Below are 23,227 nucleotides of genomic sequence, written 5' to 3' on the forward strand. Positions count from 1 at the left end.
CCCTGTAGACTGTGAGCCCTCGCAGGCAGGGTTCTCTCCTCTTGTATCCTCACCTATCCCCTGTAGACTGTGAGCCCTCGCGGGCAGGGTGCTCTGTCCTCCTGTATCCTCACCCATCCCCTGTAGACTGTGAGCCCTCACAGGCAGGGTTCTCTCCTCTTGTATCCTCACCCATCCCCTGTAGACTGTGAGCCCTCGCGGGCAGGGTCCTCTCCTCTTGTATCCTCACCTATCCCCTGTAGACTGTGAGCCCTCGAGGCAGGGTCCTCTGTCCTCCTGTATCCTCACCCATCCCCTGTAGACTGTGAGCCCTCGCGGGCAGGGTCCTCTCTCCTCCTATACCAGTCTGTTTTGTACTGTTAATGATTGTTGTACGTATACCCTTTTTCACTTGTAAAGAGCCACGGAATTAATGGCGCTATTATAATAATAATAATAAATAATAATAATAACCCATGAAGTTAATTACCTTATGGGTTGTCTAATGGTTTGATTTTAACTAATAGGAACCTACCAGGTAGAATGAAAGATATGCGAATGTTCAGATTCTTCGTTATGTTGAGGGTTTTGCCCATGGGAACCCTACAAGATCAAAGGGCAAAGTAGACAACCTGCCAGAATCAAAATGGGACATTAATCTCACATGCGATTTCCACCACAGTAGACCTTTTCTCAGGACATGGGTCTCGTTTGCACCAAGGTTACCTGGAGTTTTGAGTTTCATCCTTCTCCTGTGACACTACACGAGGAAGGCAAAAGATTGGCTCAGGTGAAGACCAAAAAGTGTAAAATGGAATAGGGTCATCCAAAGATGGTGCCTTTTTTTGGAGTTTGGCTGCAGCCATGGTACATGTACCCTTGGCTTGATATAAGAGACTTGACCCATCAGTTCCACCGATTCTACATACTGTCTGGTCCACCATACACGGGACACCACTCCAGACACCTTCTCAACAGGATCCTCATCAACTCTCTGACGCAACAAGCCTGATGAAGGATTTCTTGACCCAAAATGTGTTTAGTAATAAAAATGACAAAAAGTGGTGTTTTTTTGGGGGTCTGGAATATTTCAATAAATATCAGTTGGCGGCAAACCTATAAAACTACGTTCTCCCTGCTTATATCAATATAAAGCAAATGAAATAAGTATTGAACAGGTCACTCTTTTTTTTTATATAATTATATTTCTAAAGTACATCACCAGATGTCAGTAACAACCCATCCAATCCACCCAGGCAAAGAAATTAAAACATAAATGTCCATAAATGTATTAATCTGTAATGATGAGAAATTACATAGGGAAACGTATTGGGCACACTTACTGAAATTTATTTAATACTTCATACAAAAGCCTTTGTTGATGATGAAGCTTCCAGACGCCTCTTGTATGGAGAAAATAGTCTCCTGCATTGCTCAGGTGTGATTTTGGGTCCATTCTTCCACACAAACACTCTTCAAGTCCTGAAAGTCTTGTGTTGTTCTTCTATGAACTCGTATATTTAGTTCCTTACGTAAATTTTCTCTTGGGTTCAGGTCCGATGATCGGCTCGGCCATTCTGGCAGATTGTTTTTTTCTCTGAAACTAGTTGACTGTGTGTTTGGGATCATTGTCTTGTTGAAATGTCCACCCTCGGTTCATCTTCATCATCCTGGTAGATGGCAGCAGATTTTTATCAAGAATGTCTCAGTACATTTGTCCATTCATCCTTCCTTGATGTAAATGAAGTTTGCGAGTGCCGTGCACTGCAAAACAGCCCCACACCATGATGTTCCCACCTCCACACTTCATGGTTGTTGGTGTTTTTGGGGATGATTTGCCTTTTGGCCTCCAAACATGTTGTGTCTTATGCCATCCAAAGAGTTCAATTTTGGTCTCATCTGACCAGACTATATTCTCACAGCCTTTTCTAAACATTGTTGAGCAAACTTTAAACACTCTAGAATCTGCTTTTGGTTGAGCAATGGAGTCTTGCGTGGTGAGTGTGCATACAGGCCATGAAATAATTGTTCCCGCTGATTCCAGGTCTTTCTGTAGCTCTCCCCAGGTGTTCTTTGGCTGTTGGACAACTCTTCTGATTCTTTTCACTTCTCTGTCTGAAATCTTGCGGGGAGCACCTGGTCGTGGCTGGTTTATGGTAAAATTATGTTCTTTCCACTTCTGGATTATAGCCCCAACAGTGCTTACTGGAACGTTCTGTAATTTAGAAATTCTTCTGTAAACAATGTCATTACTATGTTTTGCAACAAAGGTCTTGAGACAGCTCACTGGTTTTACCTATCATGAGATGTTTCTTGTGTGGCATCATGGTAATAAGACTCCTTTGTATAGGCCATCAGTTGAACCAGCTGATATTATTTTTCACTAAGTGACAGGATTGCTTTCTAATTACTGATAGATTTCAGCTAGTGTCATGTCTTTCCATGGCTTTTTGCACCTCTTTATTCAAGTGTTCAATATTTTTTCCCTGTGACCTTTCTCATTATTACACCTAACTTAATTTAAGGACATCTAAGGTTTGATTTCTTTGCCTGTGTGGATTGGATGGGTTGTTACTGACATCTGGAAGTTCATGTCAATAACATCTTTAGAAAATTGGTGACATGTTCAATACTTATTTCACCCTCTGTATGGATGAGGGGACCAGCTCACTATACACTTGTACCCCATATGCTGCTAAGGAGTTGAGCTGCGAGAATTTGTACTACCTATCAATTGGCCCATCTTATTTATTTGTCTTCAAAGACCCAATGTGTGTAGGTTTAGAAAATAAAGATCTTAAAGGACAATTTTATCATTTCTGGTTCCAAAGCCTAAAGATGTTTCTCACCAACTTCTATTCTTTTACTAATCGGAAATTCTGCTTTCCTCAGTAGATTTTAATATCTTATTCAAGGTTTCTGTACATAGATTTGTCTAGAGCAGAGGTGCCCAACGTTTCTGACCTTGAGACCCACATCCAGGTGTGAAAGAGTGTCGCGAGCCACATTCAGCTCGGAGAAAGGGTAGCGAGCCACATTCAGCTCAGAGAAGGGGTCACGAGCCACATTCAGCTCAGAGAAGGGGTCACGAGCCACATTCAGCTCAGAGAAAGGGTTGCGAGCCACATTCAGCTCTGAGAAGGGGTCGCAAGCCACACTCAGCTTGGAGAAAGGGTCACGAGCCATATTCAGCTCTGAGAATGGGTCGTGAGGCGCATTCATCTTGGAGAAAGGGTCGTGAGCCACATTCAGCTCTGAGAAAGGGTCGTGAGGCGCATTCATCTTGGAGAAAGGGTTGCGAGCCACATTCTGCTCTGAGAAAGGCTCGCAAGCCACATTCAGCTCTGAGAAAGGGTCGCAAGCCACACTCAGCTTGGAGAAAGGGTCACAAGCCACATACAGCTCTGAGAATGGGTCGTGAGGTGCATTCATCTTGGAGAAAGGGTCGCGAGCCACATTCAGCTCTGAGAAAGGGTCGCAAGCCACATTCAGCTGGGAGAAAGGGTCGCAAGCCACATTCAGCTGGGAGAAAGGGTCACAAGCCACACTCAGCTTGGAGAAAGGGTCACGAGCCACATTCAGCTCTGAGAATGGGTCGTGAGGCGCATTCATCTTGGAGAAAGGGTCGCGAGCCACATTCTGCTCTGAGAAAGGCTCGCAAGCCACATTCAGCTCTGAGAAAGGGTCGCAAGCCACACTCAGCTTGGAGAAAGGGTCACAAGCCACATACAGCTCTGAGAATGGGTCGTGAGGCGCATTCATCTTGGAGAAAGGGTCGCGAGCCACATTCAGCTCTGAGAAAGGGTCGCAAGCCACATTCAGCTGGGAGAAAGGGTCGCAAGCCACACTCAGCTTGGAGAAAGGGTCACGAGCCACATTCAGCTCTGAGAATGGGTCGTGAGGTACATTCATCTTGGAGAAAGGGTCGCTAGCCACAGTCAGCTCTGAGAAAGAGTCGCAAGCCACATTCAGCTCTGAGAAAGGGTCGCGAGCCACATTCAGCTCTTAGAAAGGGTCACAACCCACATTCAACTCTGAGAGAAGGTCACAAGCCACATCCAGCTCTGAGAAAGGGTCGCAAGCCACATTCAGCTCTGAGAAAGGGTCGCAAGCCACATGCAGCTCCCGCCTCTCACAGTAGTGACACCCAGAGCCCTCATTACCGGTATAATGACAGCCAAAGCTTTTCCACAGAAATCACACCAAGAGAGTATACCAAGATCCAGAGGTTCCTACCTTACCCCCATTCAGATCAGCTCTTTTATGTGGTGCTGCTTACAAAAGTCACCATCTAGAGACCTGCTCTAGACTAGGAGCTTCTACACCTATCTGGCAGACAGCTGCGAGCAACAAATCAAGGAACTGTGAGCCACATGTGTCTCTCAAGCCACAGGTTGGGGACCCCGGGTCTACAATATGGCAGCTTCAAAAGTAATATATCTAGGTCCCTCACAAAAAGGGGGGTTTCCAAAACTGCAAGTTATCCTTAGCATAGGAAATAACTGGTTGATCACTTGGGGTCTGACTGCAAGTGACCCCAAATAATCCAAAGAACAGGACTCCAGAACAGGGAAAATGTGAACCCTGTAATGAATGGAGGTGAGAACACTCAGACGCAGCTTCAATCATCAAGTATTAGACTGCTGGAGAAAGTAGAGTGCAGTCCTTGGCCAATTTCGGAAATCCAATTAATAATGAGTGGAGCAGAAGATGAACAAATTCCTCCACTCAAATCAAGGCATTTTTGGGTCTCTAGATCCCCGTTCTTGACCTTGCTTGAGGTCCCAGTTGCCGTAAACCAAGCAATCAGCAAAATCACTAGTTGTACCACTCTTCAGGGGTCACCTTGACCCCATACTACTAGACAAGGGATAACCCATGGAAAATCCCTTAAAGAGCTTGAGTGAAGACAAACTACGAAGTAGGTCTGTCACGTTGGAGGACATTGACCTTTCTTGCCTTACACAGACACCATGTTGGTTCCATCAAGCACTGTGTAATTCTTAATTTTTCCTGCGATGGCGCTGTAGGTAAATCGCCAGATTTCCCCCACGGATTAGAGCTGATTGGTTGGATCAACACATCTTTCGTGAACCCTTCTAACACCGAGGAACAATCCATCGCGTACAACCCTTGTTTGTTTTTCTCCACCGTAGGAGTCGGAGAATGAATGAGTCTAATTACGGAATGTGGCGGACGCCTCCGCAAACGCTGGGAATGGCGGCGCGCTTGCTGCATTTTAATAAATTCTTGATAATTAGTTGCATGTGCCCAGCTTGTTCTGATTGTGTTCCTATTATGACACTCCCTGGAAACTTGTATTTAATTGTGGCTACTGAGTGGTGTTATGTAGACCGGTAGCACATCATAAATCTGAGAACAATATGGGGAAAACTTGTGCATTTCCACTATTTACTCAAAATGTGTGACCGGTAGCGAGTGCGGACATCTGTATCATATAAAATCCTCCATATTTCCAGAAATGTTTCATTTCTATGGACTGACCTTAATGTAACGGCGTTGCCAAAACATTTTACATACAGATAATGTATGTCAAACATACGAGAGGGGGAGGACGGCGGGGAAAGGAAACATTTGTTATTCTTCATTAGATAAGAACATGTTCTCCTCCACAGTCATCCCTTGCCATTAGGGCGCTAATAACTTGGACGAGTGCTGTCTGTTTTATCGGATAGCACTCGCTCCAATGTTATACTATGGGACAATGCCAAAAATCGCAACGTTTTGTGAGTAGCAGTGCAAATCGGACGGCGCGCACCCATTCAAGTCTATGGGTGCAGGGAAATCATCGGAGTGTACTCGGATGATGTCAGAGTGCAGTCCGATTTCTGCAGATTCAGAATGGAGAAGATGGAGAAATTTTCTTCTCCATGAACTCCTGTAGTGTGATCTGATAAGAGAATCGGATCACACTGAGCTGACACTCGGATCAGGGTTTGATCGGAGTGTCAATAACATAATCCATCCAAATTTTTTTGCATGAGAAAATCAACCACAGCCTTAAAGGGATATCTGTCACGAGTGAGTCACGGCCTGGTGTGATTTTGGAGCGATCTGGGACAAGAAAGTCAGATGTAACACGGTGGGGACATTATATAGCGGCATGGCAATGACAAACAAAAAACAGTCCACATAAAGTAAATGCGAGGCTTTTATTCTCAGCCAGTGACTTGCAAACATGTATGGTCGCTTACCAACATACGTTATCCCTGACTCACGCTTCTATGGGGCTTGAATCTCCAGTCACTGGTCTTTAGTTTGCCCCATCATCCATGTCCAGCTCACAACACAGCATGTAACTCCTCAGGCCGTCTTCCCCCTACTGAAAGATTTCTTCAGCCTTATACAGTGCCTTGCGAAAGTATTCGCCCCCCCCTTGAATTTTTCAACCTTTTCCCACATTTCAGGCTTCAAACATAAAGATAAAAATGTTAATGTTCTGGTGAAGAATCAACAACAAGTGACACAATTGTGAAGGTGAACGATATTTATTGCTTATTTCAAACTTTTGTAAAAAAGAATAAACTGAAAATTGGGGCGTGCAATATTATTCATCCCCTTTACTTTCACTCCAGAAGTTGATTGAGGATCTCTGAATGATCCAATGTTGTCCTAAATGACTGATGATGATAAATATAAGCCCCTGTGTGTGATCAAGTCTCCGTATAAATGCACCTGCTCTGTGATAGTCTCAGTGTTCTGTTTAAAGCGCAGATAGCATCATGAAGACCAAGGAACACAACAGGCAGGTCCATGATACTGTTGTGGAGAAGTTTAAAGCCAGATTTGGTTACAAAAAGATTCCCACAACTTTAAGCATCCCAAGGAGCACTGTGCAAGCGATCATATTGAAATGGAAGGAGCATCATACCCCTGCAAATCTACCAAGACCCGGCCGTCCATCCAAACTATCATCTCACACAAGGAGAAGACTGATCAGAGATGCAGCCAAGAGGCCCATGATCACTCTGGATGAACTGCAGAGATCTACAGCTGAGGTGGGAGAGTCTGTCCATAGGACAACAATCAGTCGTACACTGCACAAATCTGGCCTTTATGGAAGAGTGGCAAGAAGAAAGACATTTCTCAAAGATATCCATAAAAAGTGTTGTTTAAAGTTTGCAACAAGCCACCTGGAAGACACCAAACATGTGGAAGAAGGTGCTCTGGTCAGATGAAGCCAAAGAGAACTTTTTGGGCACAATGCCAAATGATATGTTTGGTGTAAAAGCAACATAGCTCATCACCCTGAACACACCATCCCCACTGTCAAACATGGTGGTGGCAGCATCATGGTTTGGGCCTGCTTTTCTTCAGCAGGGACAGGGAAGATGGTTAAAATTGATGGGAAGATGGAGCCAAATACAGGACCATTCTTGAAGAAAACCTGTTGGAGTCTGGAAAATACCTGAGACTGGGACAGAGATTTGTCTTTCAACAAGACAATGATCAAAAACATAAAGCAAAATCTACAATAGAATGGTTCACAAATAACCGTATCGAGGTGTTAGAATGGCCAAGTCACAGTCCAGACCTGAACCCAATCGAGAATCTGTGGAAAGATCTGAAAACTGCTGTTCACAAACGCCTCCATCCAACCTCACTCAGCTCCAGCTGTTTACAAAGGAAGAACGGGCGAGAATTTCAGCCTCTCCATGTGCAAAACTGATAGACACATACCCCAAGCGACCGCAGCTGTAATCACAGCAAAAGGTGGCGCTACAAAGTATTACCTTAGAGGGGATGAATAATATTGCACTCCCCAATTTTCAGGTTTTTATTTTTTTAAAAAGTTTAAAATAAGCAATAAATTTCGTTCAACTTCACAATTGTCACTTGTTGTTGATTCTTCACCAGAACATTCACATTTTCATCTTTATGTTTGAAGCCTGAAATGTGGGAAAAGGTTTAAAAATTCAGAGGGACCAAATACTTTCGCAAGGCACTGTATGTGGCTGTGATTAGGCAAACTCCCTCAGCTAAGCTGCTACAGCTATATGTCATCCAGGTTAACTTTCTGGGTGAGATATATACTCTGTCCAGTATTACTCCTGTCTTCCGGTTACACACAGCACATTGTTGAGCCACTTTAGCGCCCACTCTTCGTTTACCGTGTTGGTGCATATTTAATTCCCTCTGACACTGAAGGGGTTAAGGTGCACTTCAATCCTGCAGTGATCGAACAGGTAGTTGTAACCTCAGCTGCAGCCACTCTCTTCTGCTATAAATATCCTCTCCTTACTCCTTCCTATGCTGGCTATAGCTCATACCTATGCTGTCCAATTGGAAGGAACCAGTCTATGGAGAAAGCTGAGGTGTTGCATCAGTTGTAGCTGTGAAGTTCCTTCGAGACGTTTTAGTTTTTGTTTGTTTTTCCTACTTTGTGTCATCTTATAGTAGTGGTGAGACTAGCGTCTCATGGGCCCTCACTAGCCAGGGTGAGTTAACGGTCGGAGAGGGCTTAGGCACGTGATTGGTGACAGGGAGAAGAACCCAAATAGGGACGTTAGGGATACAGGGTTCAGCCTCAGGTGAGGGTTAGGAGGTGACCCCAGTCCCCTCTCCCTAGCGCCATGGCCCACCATTGTATCGTGTTCTCGGTGTACTCTGTGTGTTGCGACGCTCGGCAGGAGTTCCCTTATTTTTGGCGGAAGCCCGGTAGTGACTGCATGACAATATCCCTATCAGCTAGGCAAGTGGGCAAGATCGGTTGTCGGTCCACATGAATCCCCAACCATTGCCAGAACAATGGACGCATGTGCTCATTCTCTCCTGATTGCGAGAGCTCAGAGCTGGAAATTATATAGAGCATCTGGTTGTGTATCTGCCATGCCACTCTTAGGGGTACTTTGCACACTACGACATCGCAAGCCGATGCTGCGATGCCGAGCGCGATAGTCCCCGCCCCCGTCGCAGCTGCGATATCATTGTGATAGCTTGCGTAGCGAATATTATCGCTACGGCTGCTTCACATGCACTCACCTGCCCTGCGACGTCGCTCTGGCCGGTGAACCGCCTCTTTATTAAGGGGGCAGGTCGTGCGGTGTCACACGCCAGGCGGCCAATAGGAGCGGAGGGGCGGAGATGAGCGGGATGTAAACATCCCGCCCACCTCCTTCCTTCCGCATAGCCGGTGGAGGCCGGTAGGAGACGTTCCTCGCTCCTGCGACTTCACACACAGGGATGTGTGCTGCCACAGGCGCGAGGAACAACATCGGACCGTCGCGTCAGCGTAATTATGGAATTCGCCGACGCTGCACCGATGATACGATTACGACGCTTTTGGCTCGTTAATCGTATCATCTAGGATTTACACACTACGATGTCGACAGCGACGCCGGATGTGCGTCACTTTTGACATGACCCCACCGACATCGCACCTGCGATGTCGTAGTGTGCAAAGTACCCCTTAAAGGTATATGCCAAGTATAGCGATCATTCAACTGGCGATCTTTGTGTCTTCGCTGCTGTAGACCCAGACTGGAGCATCAGGAATTACACTGGGGAACAATTTGAAAAAATTTTTTTGTTGAGTTAGGTTTTTAAGCTGATTTATACTAAAATTGGCATGCTGATTCCAAAAATGTAGTCAGTTTTTTTCTATCACGTCAAGTTTTTCCTCCTCAACTTACCTGCCATAGAAGCATAATTGCACTGATTTCTGTAATAAGACTTGTTATCTGAGTACAATTCGACTCATATAGAGCTACGTGGCAACTTGTAAGAGTAGTCACAACTGAGACAGTGCCTATTTCTTAAATATTTCATTTTTTGTTCATATTTGTACTATTTAAAAAAAACAAAACACTTTTTAGGTACAGTAGTTTACATATTTTTGAGAAGACAAAAATCCTATAGTTCAAAAACTTGACGTGATAGAGAAAAACTGAGATCATTTCTGGAATCAGCATCCAAAAATTAATTAAGAACAGCTGTCTGACCTAACTCCTAAAAAATTGCGTTCCCCAGTGTTATCCATGACCAACCGATCCATTCATTTTCTTCTAGTCAAAAATCTAGGGGAGATTGGGAGACCTGAGTCCCTCATCCTGGCTATCAGTGAGGGTCCCAATTGTCCCAGCGGATAGGTTTTACCCCATCTCCGTAACCGCGTTCTATTTTACAGTCTGACTACATAAATTCCCAGCAAACAGTTGGTGTTGTTGAGAGAAGTTCCTACTGGCCCCATGGCCACTTCATGGAAAATATCTTATTACATCTTAACCATTGAACTGAATTGCTATCATGGGTGTGGCATGGTTGACATACAGTCCTGTGGTGCTTGGCTGTAGAAGGTCGCAGCACTTGGCCACACAAACTGCTTCCTGACATTCTATTCTTCCCTCTGTGGTATAATTGGTATCCTATGTATCTTCTCTGCTTGGGGTTTATCCTTTTCCTTTTAGGACCCTGCAGATATCATCACCTTTCATCACTTCTCCTTGTGTCCTTAACTACTCGCATTTTCCCTTTGGTGTTTGCTGGTGATAGTTATATTCCTATACAGGTCTTGGATGCAAGCAGTCGGCTTGCAATCATCTGAAGAAACATTGTCTTTTGTTGCTGTTTCTCTCCCTGAGTCTTCTTGGAGATAAGTTATTTCTTCACTCCCTATGTGACTAAGTGCTCATCCCATCCATTCCTTATCTAGGGGCCAGTTTAGGGTCAGCCAGGACCAGATATCCTGCTCGGCGCATAGGTGCGGAACCTATCTAGGGTGGTCAGGTCAGCTAGGGGCCAGCGGAAGGTTTGGTCAGGGGTCACATCTCCCCCTTCTCTAGACACAGGGTCTTGCTTCCTTGTTGCCATAGACATGGTACTTCCCCCCCATACCTAATGTGACAGGCTGCCCATGTACAGAAGGACCTGGTTCGCCAAATCAGGAGTCATAATTTGTAGCAGCTCCCTGATCTTCCACATGTACATGAAGTCCCTACAGTGACACATTATGGCTCCTTATTGCTGTGCCAAACAGACATTAAGTACTGATATACAGACCACTTTGGGCTTTATATTTTTTAAACATTTTTACCTAAAAGGTCCTTACTTTGTAATGCTGACGACCTATAACAGACAAAAAAGAGACTTGCATGCCAAAGCTTGAAACTACTAAAAAACAAAAAATAATAAAAAAAAAGTGAGATGTTTTGCATATCAAAATGGCCATTTTAATACCTGCCCAGTAGCCACGTCTCGGCAATCTCATTGTACTGGGTCCTACTCTATTTTACTACCTTTCTCTAGGTTTTAAAACCTACATATAATAGTAATAGGGGGCCTAATACTGTTATATGTAGGTTTTAAAACACAGAGAGAGGTAGGAAAATAGAGTAGGACCCAGTATGAGATTGCCATGACGTGGCTACTGGGCAGGTATTAAAATGGCCATTTTGATAACAAAAAATGGAGATGTTTCTCATATCAAAATGGCCTTTTTGATACCTGCCCAGTAGCCACGTCACGGCAATCTCATTGTACTAGGTCCTACTCTATTTTACTACCTTTCTCTGGGTTTTAAAACCTACATATAACCGTAATAGGGGACCTAATACTGTTATATGTAGGTTTTATGTTTAATCTCTTTTTTATTGAAAAATTAAGGTTGGTTACAATAAGCAGGGCTGCAGACCAAGGCAAAACCCCAAACAGAGAAAAAACAAAAAAAAAAAAAAACAAGAATGCAATGAAACATGAAAGGCTTTGCATGGTTGCAGCCATATACAGTTTGTTACAATAAAGAACATTTAAGAACATTTATATCATTCTGTATATGTAGGTTTTAAAACACAGAGGGAGGTAGTAAAATAGAGTAGGACCCAGTACAATGAGATTGCCGTGACGTGGCTACTGGGCAGGTATCAAAAAGGCCATTTTGATATGCGAAACATCTCCAATTTTTTTTTGTTTCACCCCTCTTGGAAGATCATTGGCCCTAATAGTGTTTCTAGAAAGTTCATAATGCTGCGCCTCCCTTTTTGGCAGCCGTCATATCTGTCTACCACCTGATCTGTGCTCTCTATTTTGCAAAGGATTGAAGACTTTCCTCCCCCATAAATTGAACCTCTTCTTTCCATCTTCAAAACTTTTCTCGTGCTGCACAAGTTCTCCGGAGTGCGCTACCCTAGACATTCAGATGAATTCCCAAAATATCTTATTTTATGCATGCCCTACTCTTACTTTTTGACTTTTAGGCTATTCATTGGGGGCTTATGGGTTTCCTAGCCTACCTCATCATGGTCTTGTTTCCAGGGTTTTGTTAATGTTTTTGTGAGGGGAATGTCCTACGACCTTCATGACTATGCTGTAGCTCTCGGCGTATGATTTACGTATCACAGTTACCGGACTTTTAGACTTTAGACTTTGGTCCCTCAAGTTGGAAAATGTATACGTCCAGTCAGCCAGGCTTACATTGACCCGACGATCATTTTCTTTGATAGTCTACCTCTTCATGGTAGTATGTCATCACGGTCTTGTTTCCAGGGCTTTGTTTATGTTTTTGTGAGGGGAATGTCCTACGACCTTCATGACTATACTGTAGATCTTGGCGCATGATTTACGTATCACACTTACCGGAGTTTTAGACTTTAGATTTTGGTCCCTCAAGTTCCAAAATGTATAGGCCCATTCATCCAGGCTTACATTGACCCGACGATCATTTTCTTTGTCCCGCTTGGTGAAGTACATGGAAATACAGCTGCCTCATCTCAGTCCCTTTTTTATTTTTTTTGTTCGCATACCAAAAAAGCAATCATTTGGAAGCTTAAGATTGTCAATTAGCGCGTAGCTCCAGGTGGCCCGCCGCAGCCATGTTCTCCCTTCCCCGCCATTGTCCGGCCCGTCTTGTAGTGTTAATCTTCTTAGTGACACTCCACACACGGAGAGTGGAGGTCCCATCGAGAAATACATAGGGTTTAGATTTACAAGCTCTCGAAACTCGCTTCATGTCATGAATGGCTTTGACATCTGGCGGTAACTGCGGTGCCGTGGACGGGGAATTAAGAGATCTTTCGGCTAGCCAAGGTGAAAAGAAGGTTATACACCCCAGTGGGTTTCTATAGGCACAAAGAAAGCCGAGCTGTATTGACAAAGTCCTCAGCGAGACTGAAACATCCTTAAAATGTTCAGAGAGAAGGGGCGATGAAAGGATCCGGCCCTGGTCTACATGAGAAGGTTGTGCCCCTTCACTCCGCTCTCGGGGGCCGTGCACTATAGTCACATCTACACATGGAGGCCGATGGAAGGACGCGCAGGTCACCGCCCTCACCACCACATTGTGCACGCCGCTACAAATAACCATGTAAACTCTGCTCAGATCACCCGACTACCCACACCATTTACCCGAGACAATGGGGAGGAGACAATAAGGGAGGAGACAATGAGGAGGAGACAATGGGGAGGAGACAATAAGGGAGGAGACAATGAGGAGGAGACAATGGGGAGGAGACAATAAGGGAGGAGACAATGAGGAGGAGACAATGGGGAGGAGACAATGAGGAGGAGACAATGAGGAGGAGACAATGGGGGGGAGACAATGGGGAGGAAACAATGGGGAGGAGGCAATGGAGAGGAGACAATGGGGAGAAGACAATGGGGAGGAGACAATGGGGAGGAGACAATGGGGAGGAGACAATGGGGAGGAGACAATGGGGAGGAGACAATGGGCAGCAATGCTTCACTATTTCTAAAGGAATGTTTATTAGTGATGACAAAAGTCCAAGATGTATCCTACAGAACACACACATCATGTCTTGTGCTTTATCAAGCAAGAAACCACCCCAATGAAGGTTCAGGCTCCAAACCTGACTGGTTTTATATATACTGTACACACATTGTATATACTGTACACACATACTGTACACACATATATACTGTACACACATACTGTACACACATATATACTGTACACACATATATACTGTACACACATACTGTACACACATATATACTGTACACACATACTGTACACACATATATACTGTACACACATATATACTGTACACACATACTGTACACACATACTGTACACACATATATACTGTACACACATACTGTACACACATACTGTACACACATATATACTGTACACACATATATACTGTACACACATACTGTACACACATATATACTGTACACACATACTGTACACACATATATACTGTACACACATATATACTGTACACACATACTGTACACACATACTGTACACACATATATACTGTACACACATACTGTACACACATATATACTGTACACACATACTGTACACACATATATACTGTACACACATACTGTACACACATATATACTGTACACACATACTGTACACACATATATACTGTACACACATATATACTGTACACACATACTGTACACACATATATACTGTACACACATACTGTACACACATATATACTGTACACACATACTGTACACACATATATACTGTACACACATACTGTACACACATATATACTGTACACACATACTGTACACACATACTGTACACACATAAATACTGTACACACATACTGTACACACATATATACTGTACACACATACTGTACACACATATATACTGTACACACATACTGTACACACATATATACTGTACACACATACTGTACACACATACTGTACACACATACTGTACACACATATATACTGTACACACATATATACTGTACACACATACTGTACACACATATATACTGTACACACATACTGTACACACATACTGTACACACATATATACTGTACACACATACTGTACACACATATATACTGTACACACATATATACTGTACACACATACTGTACACACATACTGTACACACATATATACTGTACACACATACTGTACACACATATATACTGTACACACATATATACTGTACACACATACTGTACACACATATATACTGTACACATATATACTGTACACACATACTGTACACACATATACTGTACACATATATACTGTACACACATACTGTACACACATATACTGTACACATATATATACTGTACACACATACTGTACACACATATACTGTACACATATATATACTGTACACACATATATACTGTACACACTTGCTGTACACACATATATACTGTACACACATTATATATGGCATATTGTTCACTCATCTTCATTACAAAACACTTTATAACTACATTATTTATCCTCTATTAAAACCTGATCACTACATGTATTATACTCCAGAGCTGCACTCACTATTCTGCTGATACAGTCACTGTGTACATACATTACATTACTGATCCTGTACTGATCCTGAGTTACATCCTGCATTATACTCCAGAGCTGCACTCACTATTCTGCTGGTGCAGTCACTCTGTACATACATTACATTACTGATCCTGTACTGATCCTGAGTTACATCCTGCATTATACTCCAGAGCTGCACTCACTATTCTGCTGGTGCAGTCACTGTGTACATACATTACATTACTGATCCTGAGTTACATCCTGTATTATACTCCAGAGCTGCACTCACTATTCTGCTGGTGCAGTCACTGTGTACATACATTACATTACTGATCCTGTACTGATCCTGAGTTACCTCCTGTATTATACTCCAGAGCTGCACTCACTATTCTGCTGGTGCAGTCACTGTGTACATACATTACATTACTGATCCTGAGTTACATCCTGTATTATACTCTAGAGCTGCACTCACTATTCTGCTGGTGCAGTCACTGTGTACATACATTACATTACTGATCCTGAGTTACATCCTGTATTATACTCCAGAGCTGCACTCACTATTCTGCTGGTGCAGTCACTGTGTACATACATTACATTACTGATCCTGAGTTACATCCTGCATTATACTCCAGAGCTGCACTCACTATTCTGCTGGTGCAGTCACTGTGTACATACATTACATTACTGATCCTGTACTGACCCTGAGTTACATCCTGTATTATACTGCAGAGCTGCACTCACTATTCTGCTGGTGCAGTCACTGTATACATACATTACATTACTGATCCTGAGTTACATCCTGTATTATACTCTAGAGCTGCACTCACTATTCTGCTGGTGCAGTCTCTGTGTACATACATTACATTACTGATCCTGAGTTACATCCTGTATTATACTCTAGAGCTGCACTCACTATTCTGCTGGTGCAGTCACTGTGTACATACATTACATTACTGATCCTGTACTGACCCTGAATTAGCTCCTGTATTATACTCCAGAGCTGCACTCACTATTGTGCTGGTGCGGTCACTGTATACATACATTACATTACTTATCCTGTACTAATCCTGAGTTACCCCCTGCATTATACTCCAGAGCTGCACTCGCTATTCTGCTGGAGCAGTCACTGTCTATATAATACAGAATAGTACAGAATATAACTCAGAATCAGTACAGGATCAGTAATGTATGTACACAGTGACTGCACCAGCAGAATAATGAGTGCAGCTCTGGAGTATAATGCAGGAGGTAACTCAGGATCAGTAATGTAATGTATATACACAGAGACTGCACCAGCAGAATAGTGAGTGCAGCTCTGCAGTATAATGCAGGATGTAACTCAGGATCAGTAATGTAATGTATGTACACAGTGACTCCACCAGCAGAATAGTGAGTGCAGCTCTGCAGTATAATACAGGAGGTAACTCAGGATCAGTAATGTAATGTATGTACACAGTGACTCCACCAGCAGAATAGTGAGTGCAGCTCTGGAGTATGATACAGGAGGTAACTCAGGATCAGTACAGGATCAGTAATGTATGTACACAGTGACTGCACCAGCAGAATAGTGAGTGCAGCTCTGCAGTATAATACAGGATGTAACTCAGGATCAGTAATGTAATGTATATACACAGAGACTGCACTAGCAGAATAGTGAGTGCAGCTCTGCAGTATAATACAGGAGGTAACTCAGGATCAGTACAGGATCAGTACTGTAATGTATGTACACAGTGACTGCAGCAGCAGAATAGTGAGTGCAGCTCTGGAGTATAATACAGGATGTAACTCAGGATCAGTAATGTAATGTATGGACACAGTGACTGCACCAGCAGAATAGTGAATGCAGCTCTGGAGTATAATACAGGAGGTAACTCAGGGTCAGTAATGTAATGTATGTACACAGTGACTGCACCAGCAGAATAGTGAGTGCAGCTCTGGAGTATAATACAGGAGGTAACTCGGGATCAGTTGTATATGTTGGTTAATATAGTGAAATAGAATGGTTTTCAGTAATTGTCGTCCCTTCATGCCTCTTTGTAATAATATTACTTTGTTGTATGGTCGCTCGCATGTTAGACGATGGTTTGTTATTTCTTATTGCTTTCTCTATACTTTGTGCAGGCCTCGGAGACGTTGTTCCGCATGGGTGCGACCAGAGGTTATCTGAAGCCGATCAGACACGGAGAGGTGAGCGCCCCCATGAGGATGGATTTAGTGGTTCTTCACGTTCTGTCACATGCCGCTTCCCCGCGTTACATGGAAGCCATATTACATGTTTGGATGAATGAGTGTGGATCTGCTGCTCAAGACGAGCGGCGCTAGAAGATTTCACCATAGAGACCCATCCTGGAGTCAAAAACTGTCCATCTATGGTACATGTGACCGTACAGAGTAGCAAACTGTGGGCCAAACCCAGAGGAAAGGAGGATTGGGCATGTTGTTATTTCAACATGCACAATCCTTTGTAGTCAATGGAGCTAAGCTGCTGTCAGTCACGTTTTTCTTATGGAAAATACATACCTTTCTTGTTTATGGGGGTTGGAGTTTCGAGAGGGACAGGTGTTGGGCGAAATCAGGTTATGGCCGCCTCTAGGCTGGAAACACATCTATGCGAGTAAAATCGGTCCGACTGGGCTGAAAAAAAACTCGGCTGATTTTAGTTCACGTTAGGTGCGAGTGCAACGCAAGTGCGATGCTATTTCTGAATAAATTAATGATTTTACTAGCGCATGTAATGCGTGTGTAATGCGTGTGTAATGCGTGTGTAATGCGTGTGTAATGCGTGTGTAATGCGTATTTTTTACTATGTCATCTGCCATTCAGCGCTGCTACATGGCCGCTGACAGCAGACACAGACAGCCATGTAGCAGCGGTGAATGGCAGATGACAGCAGACACAGACAGAGCCGCACTGTCAGAATGAACTCGGGTGAACTTCACCCGACTTCATGGTCATGCTGCGGCTCTGTCTGTGCCGCGTCCTGATTAGCGGTCACCAGTGAAGGACTCACCGGTGACCGCTAATCCCCTGAGTGACTGAAGTTAGCAGCCCTCTCTCATACTCACCGATCCCCGGCGCGGCGCTGCACGGCGTTCACACTGCTCCGGCGGCTTTTACTATTTTGAAAAAGCCGGCCGGTCATTAAACAATCTCGTATTCCCTGCTTTCCCCGCCCACAGGTGCCTATGATTGGTTGCAGTGAGACACGCCCCCACGCTGAATGACAGGTGTCACACTGCACCCAATCACAGCAGCCGGTGGGCGTGTCTATACTGTGCAGTGAAATAAATAATTAAATAATTTAAAAAAATGGCGTGCGGTCCCCCCCAATTTTAATACCAGCCAGATAAAGCCATACGGCTGAAGGCTGGTATTCTCAGGATGGGGAGCTCCACGTTATGGGGAGCCCCCCAGCCTAACAATATCAGCCAGCAGCCGCCCAGAATTGCCGCATACATTATATGCGACAGTTCTGGGACTGTACCCGGCTCTTCCCGATTTACCCTGGTGCGTTGGCAAATCAGGGTAATAAGGAGTTAATGGCAGCCCATAGCTGCCAATAACTCCTAGATTAATCATGTCAGGCGTCTATGAGACACCCTCCATGATTAATCTGTAAATTACAGTAAATAAACACACACAACTGAAAAATCCTTTATTAGAAATAAAAAACACAAACACATTCCCTCATTACCAATTTAATAAGCCCCAAAAAGCCCTCCATGTCCGGCGTACTCCACGGACCTCCAGCGTCGCTTCCAGCATGAAGGTGACAGGAGCTGCAGCAGACACCGCCGCTCCTGTCACCTCCACACAGCAACTGAGGTGAGTAGCGCGATCAGCTGAGCTGTCACTGAGGTTAGCTGCGGCCACCGCTGGATCCTCCAACAGTGACAGCGGGTAACCTCAGTGACAGCTCAGCTGATCGCGCTACTCACCTCAGTTGCTGCTTGGAGGTGACCGGAGCGGCGGTGTCTGCTGCAGCTCCTGTCACCTTCATGCTGGAAGCGACGCTGGAGGTCCGTGGAGTACGCCGGACATGGAGGGCTTTTTGGGGCTTATTAAATTGGTAATGAGGGAATTTGTTTGTGTTTTTTATTTCTAATAAAGGATTTTTCGGGTGTGTGTGTTTATTTACTGTCACTTACAGATTAATCATGGAAGGTGTCTCATAGACGCCTGACATGATTAATCTAGGACTTATTGGCAGCTATGGGCTGCCATTAACTCCTTATTACCCCGATTTGCCAACGCACCAGGGTAAATCGGGAAGAGCCGGGTACAGCCCCAGAACTGTCGCATATAATGTATGCGGTAATTCTGGGCGGCTGCTGACTGATATTGTTAGTCTGGGGGGCTCCCCATAACGTGGAGCTCCCCATCCTGAGAATACCAGCCTTCAGCCGTATGGCTTTATCTGGCTGGTATTAAAATTGGGGGGGACCGCACGCCGTTTTTTTAAATTATTTATTTATTTATTTCACTGCACAGTATAGACCCGCCCACCGGCTGCTGTGATTGGGTGCAGTGACACACCTGTCACTCAGCGTGGGGGGGTGTCTCACTGCAACCAATCATAGGCGCCTGTGGGCGGGGAAAGCAGGGAATACGAGATTGTTTAATGAGCGGCCGGCTTTTTCAAAATAGTAAAAGCCGCCGGAGCAGTGTGAACGCCGTGCAGCGCCACGCCGGAGATCGGGGAACAGTGAGTATGAGAGAGGAGGGGAAAATGACCGACAGACTGTGAGAGAGGGACAGAGATAGTGACGGACCGACAGAGAGAGAATAGAGACCGAGAGGGAGAGACCGACTGACAGAGAATAGTGATTGACAGACATTGGGAGACATCGCTCGTTTCCAGTGTTTTAGGAAACATGCGAGAAATGTATTTAGAAAATTGCATGTCACTAGGATGGTGAGTGCCGTCCCGTGACATCCGATTATTTACACGCTCCCATAGACTTGCATTGGAGAAACTCGCAGTAGAAACTCGCAAAAAAGCAGCATGCTGCAGTCCGATTTGGACTGAGAAAAAAATCGCAGATGAGAGCTGAATCATTCACTAACGTGTGTCCGATTCCAATGCGAGATTTCCTCCATTGCTCTACTGCGAGAAACTCGCAAGTGAGAAGCAGCCCTTAGAATGGGTAACGCCTCAGCCTTCATGTATTTGGGCCCGATGACACATTTCCTTAGTAGGTGTACTTTTGTAGAGAGATTTGGTGACTTCTCCTCCGCCCGCTCCGCCATGACCACTGACAATATGTCAGCAGGATGTATGCCGCCACCTGAGCCGGGTGTGCCGGCCGCCCCTGTAGTGCCGCACGGTGGATACCTCTCCCCCCTGCCTTTGATGCTATACACCCTACAGAATATTAATGATCCGGCCATACGATCTTATCTCGCTGGTTACACACGGATTACACCACCGCGGCGGAGCCTCTGACATAGGAGCACATACGGGCGGTGCCAAGAATCAATTACACCAGCCAGGTTGGCAAAGCCTCGCGTATAGCTTCCTCCCCAACCACAAAGGGAGGATTATGCGGAGCATCAGGAAAACGGAATTGTTTGATGGTAACTGCAGGATTCACATGAAAGGAGCAGTGTTTAGTGACACAAGTACAATGCCACTGGAGATCCGGACCTAATTATCGAAATGATACCGCCTCTAATAACCGCATGTGACCGGGCAGGAATTCTGCAGACGGGAGAGTCACCGCTCCTCCAGGACACAAAGCCGACCAGTCAGGGTTCCTCCAGGACAGAAAGCCGACCAGTCACCGCTCCTCCAGGACACAAAGCCGACCAGTCAGGGTTCCTTCAGGACACAAAGCCGACCAGTCACCGCTCCTCCAGGACACAAAGCCGACCAGTCAGGGTTCCTCCAGGACACAAAGCCGACCAGTCAGGGTTCCTCCAGGACACAAAGCCGACCAGTCAGGGTTCCTCCAGGACAGAAAGCCGACCAGTCAGGGTTCCTCCAGGACAGAAAGCCGACCAGTCAGGGTTCCTCCAGGACAGAAAGCCAACCACTCAGGGTTCCTCCAGGACACAAAGCCAACCAGTCAGGGTTCCTCCAGGACACAAAACCGACCAGTCAGGGTTCCTCCAGGACAGAAAGCCGACCAGTCAGGCCTCCTCCAGAACACAAAGCCAACCAGTCAGGGTTCCTCCAGGACAGAAAGCGGACCAGTCAGGGTTCCTCCAGGACAGAAAGCCGACCAGTCAGGGTTCCTCCAGGACAGAAAGCCGACCAGTCAGGGTTCCTCCAGGACACAAAGCCGACCAGTCAGGGTTCCTCCAGGACAGAAAGCCGACCAGTCAGGGTTCCTCCAGGACACAAAGCCGACCAGTCAGGGTTCCTCCAGGACAGAAAGCCGACCAGTCAGGGTTCCTCCAGGACAGAAAGCCGACCAGTCAGGGTTCCTCCAGGACAGAAAGCCGACCAGTCAGGGTTCCTCCAGGACAGAAAGCCGACCAGTCAGGGTTCCTCCAGGACAGAAAGCCGACCAGTCAGGGTTCCTCCAGGACAGAAAGCCGACCAGTCAGGGTTCCTCCAGGACAGAAAGCCAACCAGTCAGGGTTCCTCCAGGACAGAAAGCCGACCAGTCAGGGTTCCTCCAGGACACAAAGCCGACCAGTCAGGGTTCCTCCAGGACACAAAGCCGACCAGTCAGGGTTCCTCCAGGACAGAAAGCCGACCAGTCAGGGTTCCTCCAGGACACAAAGCCGACCAGTCAGGGTTCCTCCAGGACAGAAAGCCGACCAGTCAGGGTTCCTCCAGGACAGAAAGCCGACTAGTCAGGGTTCCTCCAGGACACAAAGCCGACCAGTCAGGGTTCCTCCAGGACAGAAAGCCGACCAGTCAGGGTTCCTCCAGGACACAAAGCCGACCAGTCATGGTTCCTCCAGGACACAAAGCCGACCAGTCAGGGTTCCTCCAGGACACAAAGCCGACCTGTCAGGGTTCCTCCAGGACACAAAGCCAACCAGTCAGGGTTCCTCCAGGACAGAAAGCCGACCAGTCAGGGTTCCTCCAGGACAGAAAGCCGACCAGTCAGGGTTCCTCCAGGACACAAAGCCGACCAGTCAGGGTTCCTCCAGGACACAAAGCCGACCAGTCAGGGTTCCTCCAGGACACAAAGCCAACCAGTCAGGGTTCCTCCAGGACAGAAAGCCGACCAGTCAGGGTTCCTCCAGGACAGAAAGCCGACCAGTCAGGGTTCCTCCAGGACAGAAAGCCGACCAGTCAGGGTTCCTCCAGGACAGAAAGCCAACCAGTCAGGGTTCCTCCAGGACACAAAGCCAACCAGTCAGGGCTCCTCCACAACAGAAAGCCGACCAGTCAGGGTTCCTCCAGGACACAAAGCCGACCAGTCAGGGCTCCTCCAGGACAGAAAGCCGACCAGTCAGGGTTCCTCCAGGACACAAAGCCAACCAGTCAGGGTTCCTCCAGGACAGAAAGCCGACCAGTCAGGGTTCCTCCAGGACACAAAGCCGACCAGTCAGGGCTCCTCCAGGACAGAAAGCCAACCAGTCAGGGTTCCTCCAGGACACAAAGCCAACCAGTCAGGGTTCCTCCAGGACAGAAAGCCGACCAGTCAGGGTTCCTCCAGGACACAAAGCCGACCTGTCAGGGTTCCTCCAGGACAGAAAGCCAACCAGTCAGGGTTCCTCCGGTCTGATTTTGCTAACCCAAGCATGTGTGTCATTTCAGATGACTTTTTAGAATAAGGTATCATGTATGTGAACGTAAGGAACCTGTAGGCAGCGTTTGCTCTGCTCTGCTTGGGGGATATTATAGAAATGAGCAGTGTAGCTGTAAAAGCAGCTCAGGGGTGAGACATACACTTACTAGAAAAACTGGGTGAGACATACACTTACTAGAAAAACTGGGTGAGACATACACTTACTAGAAAAGCTGAGTGAGACATACACTTACTAGAAAAACTGGGTGAGACATACACTTACTAGAAAAGCTGGGTGAGACATACT

The 23,227-nt window shown here is 45.7% G+C and overlaps 1 protein-coding gene across 1 annotated transcript in view; it reads left to right on the forward strand.

Annotated features, from left to right (window-relative positions):
- The window catches only part of TMEM135 (transmembrane protein 135), a 518,807-nt gene that overhangs the window by 271,181 nt on the left and 224,399 nt on the right, over positions 1–23,227 (forward strand). Inside the window, exon 5 of the mRNA XM_075337557.1 lies at positions 17,351–17,416. Coding sequence (XP_075193672.1) covers positions 17,351–17,416 — 66 coding nt within the window. The remainder of the gene's footprint in view (positions 1–17,350; positions 17,417–23,227) is intronic.

The sequence above is a fragment of the Anomaloglossus baeobatrachus genome, chromosome 2, assembly GCF_048569485.1.
Source record: "Anomaloglossus baeobatrachus isolate aAnoBae1 chromosome 2, aAnoBae1.hap1, whole genome shotgun sequence".
NCBI lineage: Eukaryota > Metazoa > Chordata > Amphibia > Anura > Aromobatidae > Anomaloglossus > Anomaloglossus baeobatrachus.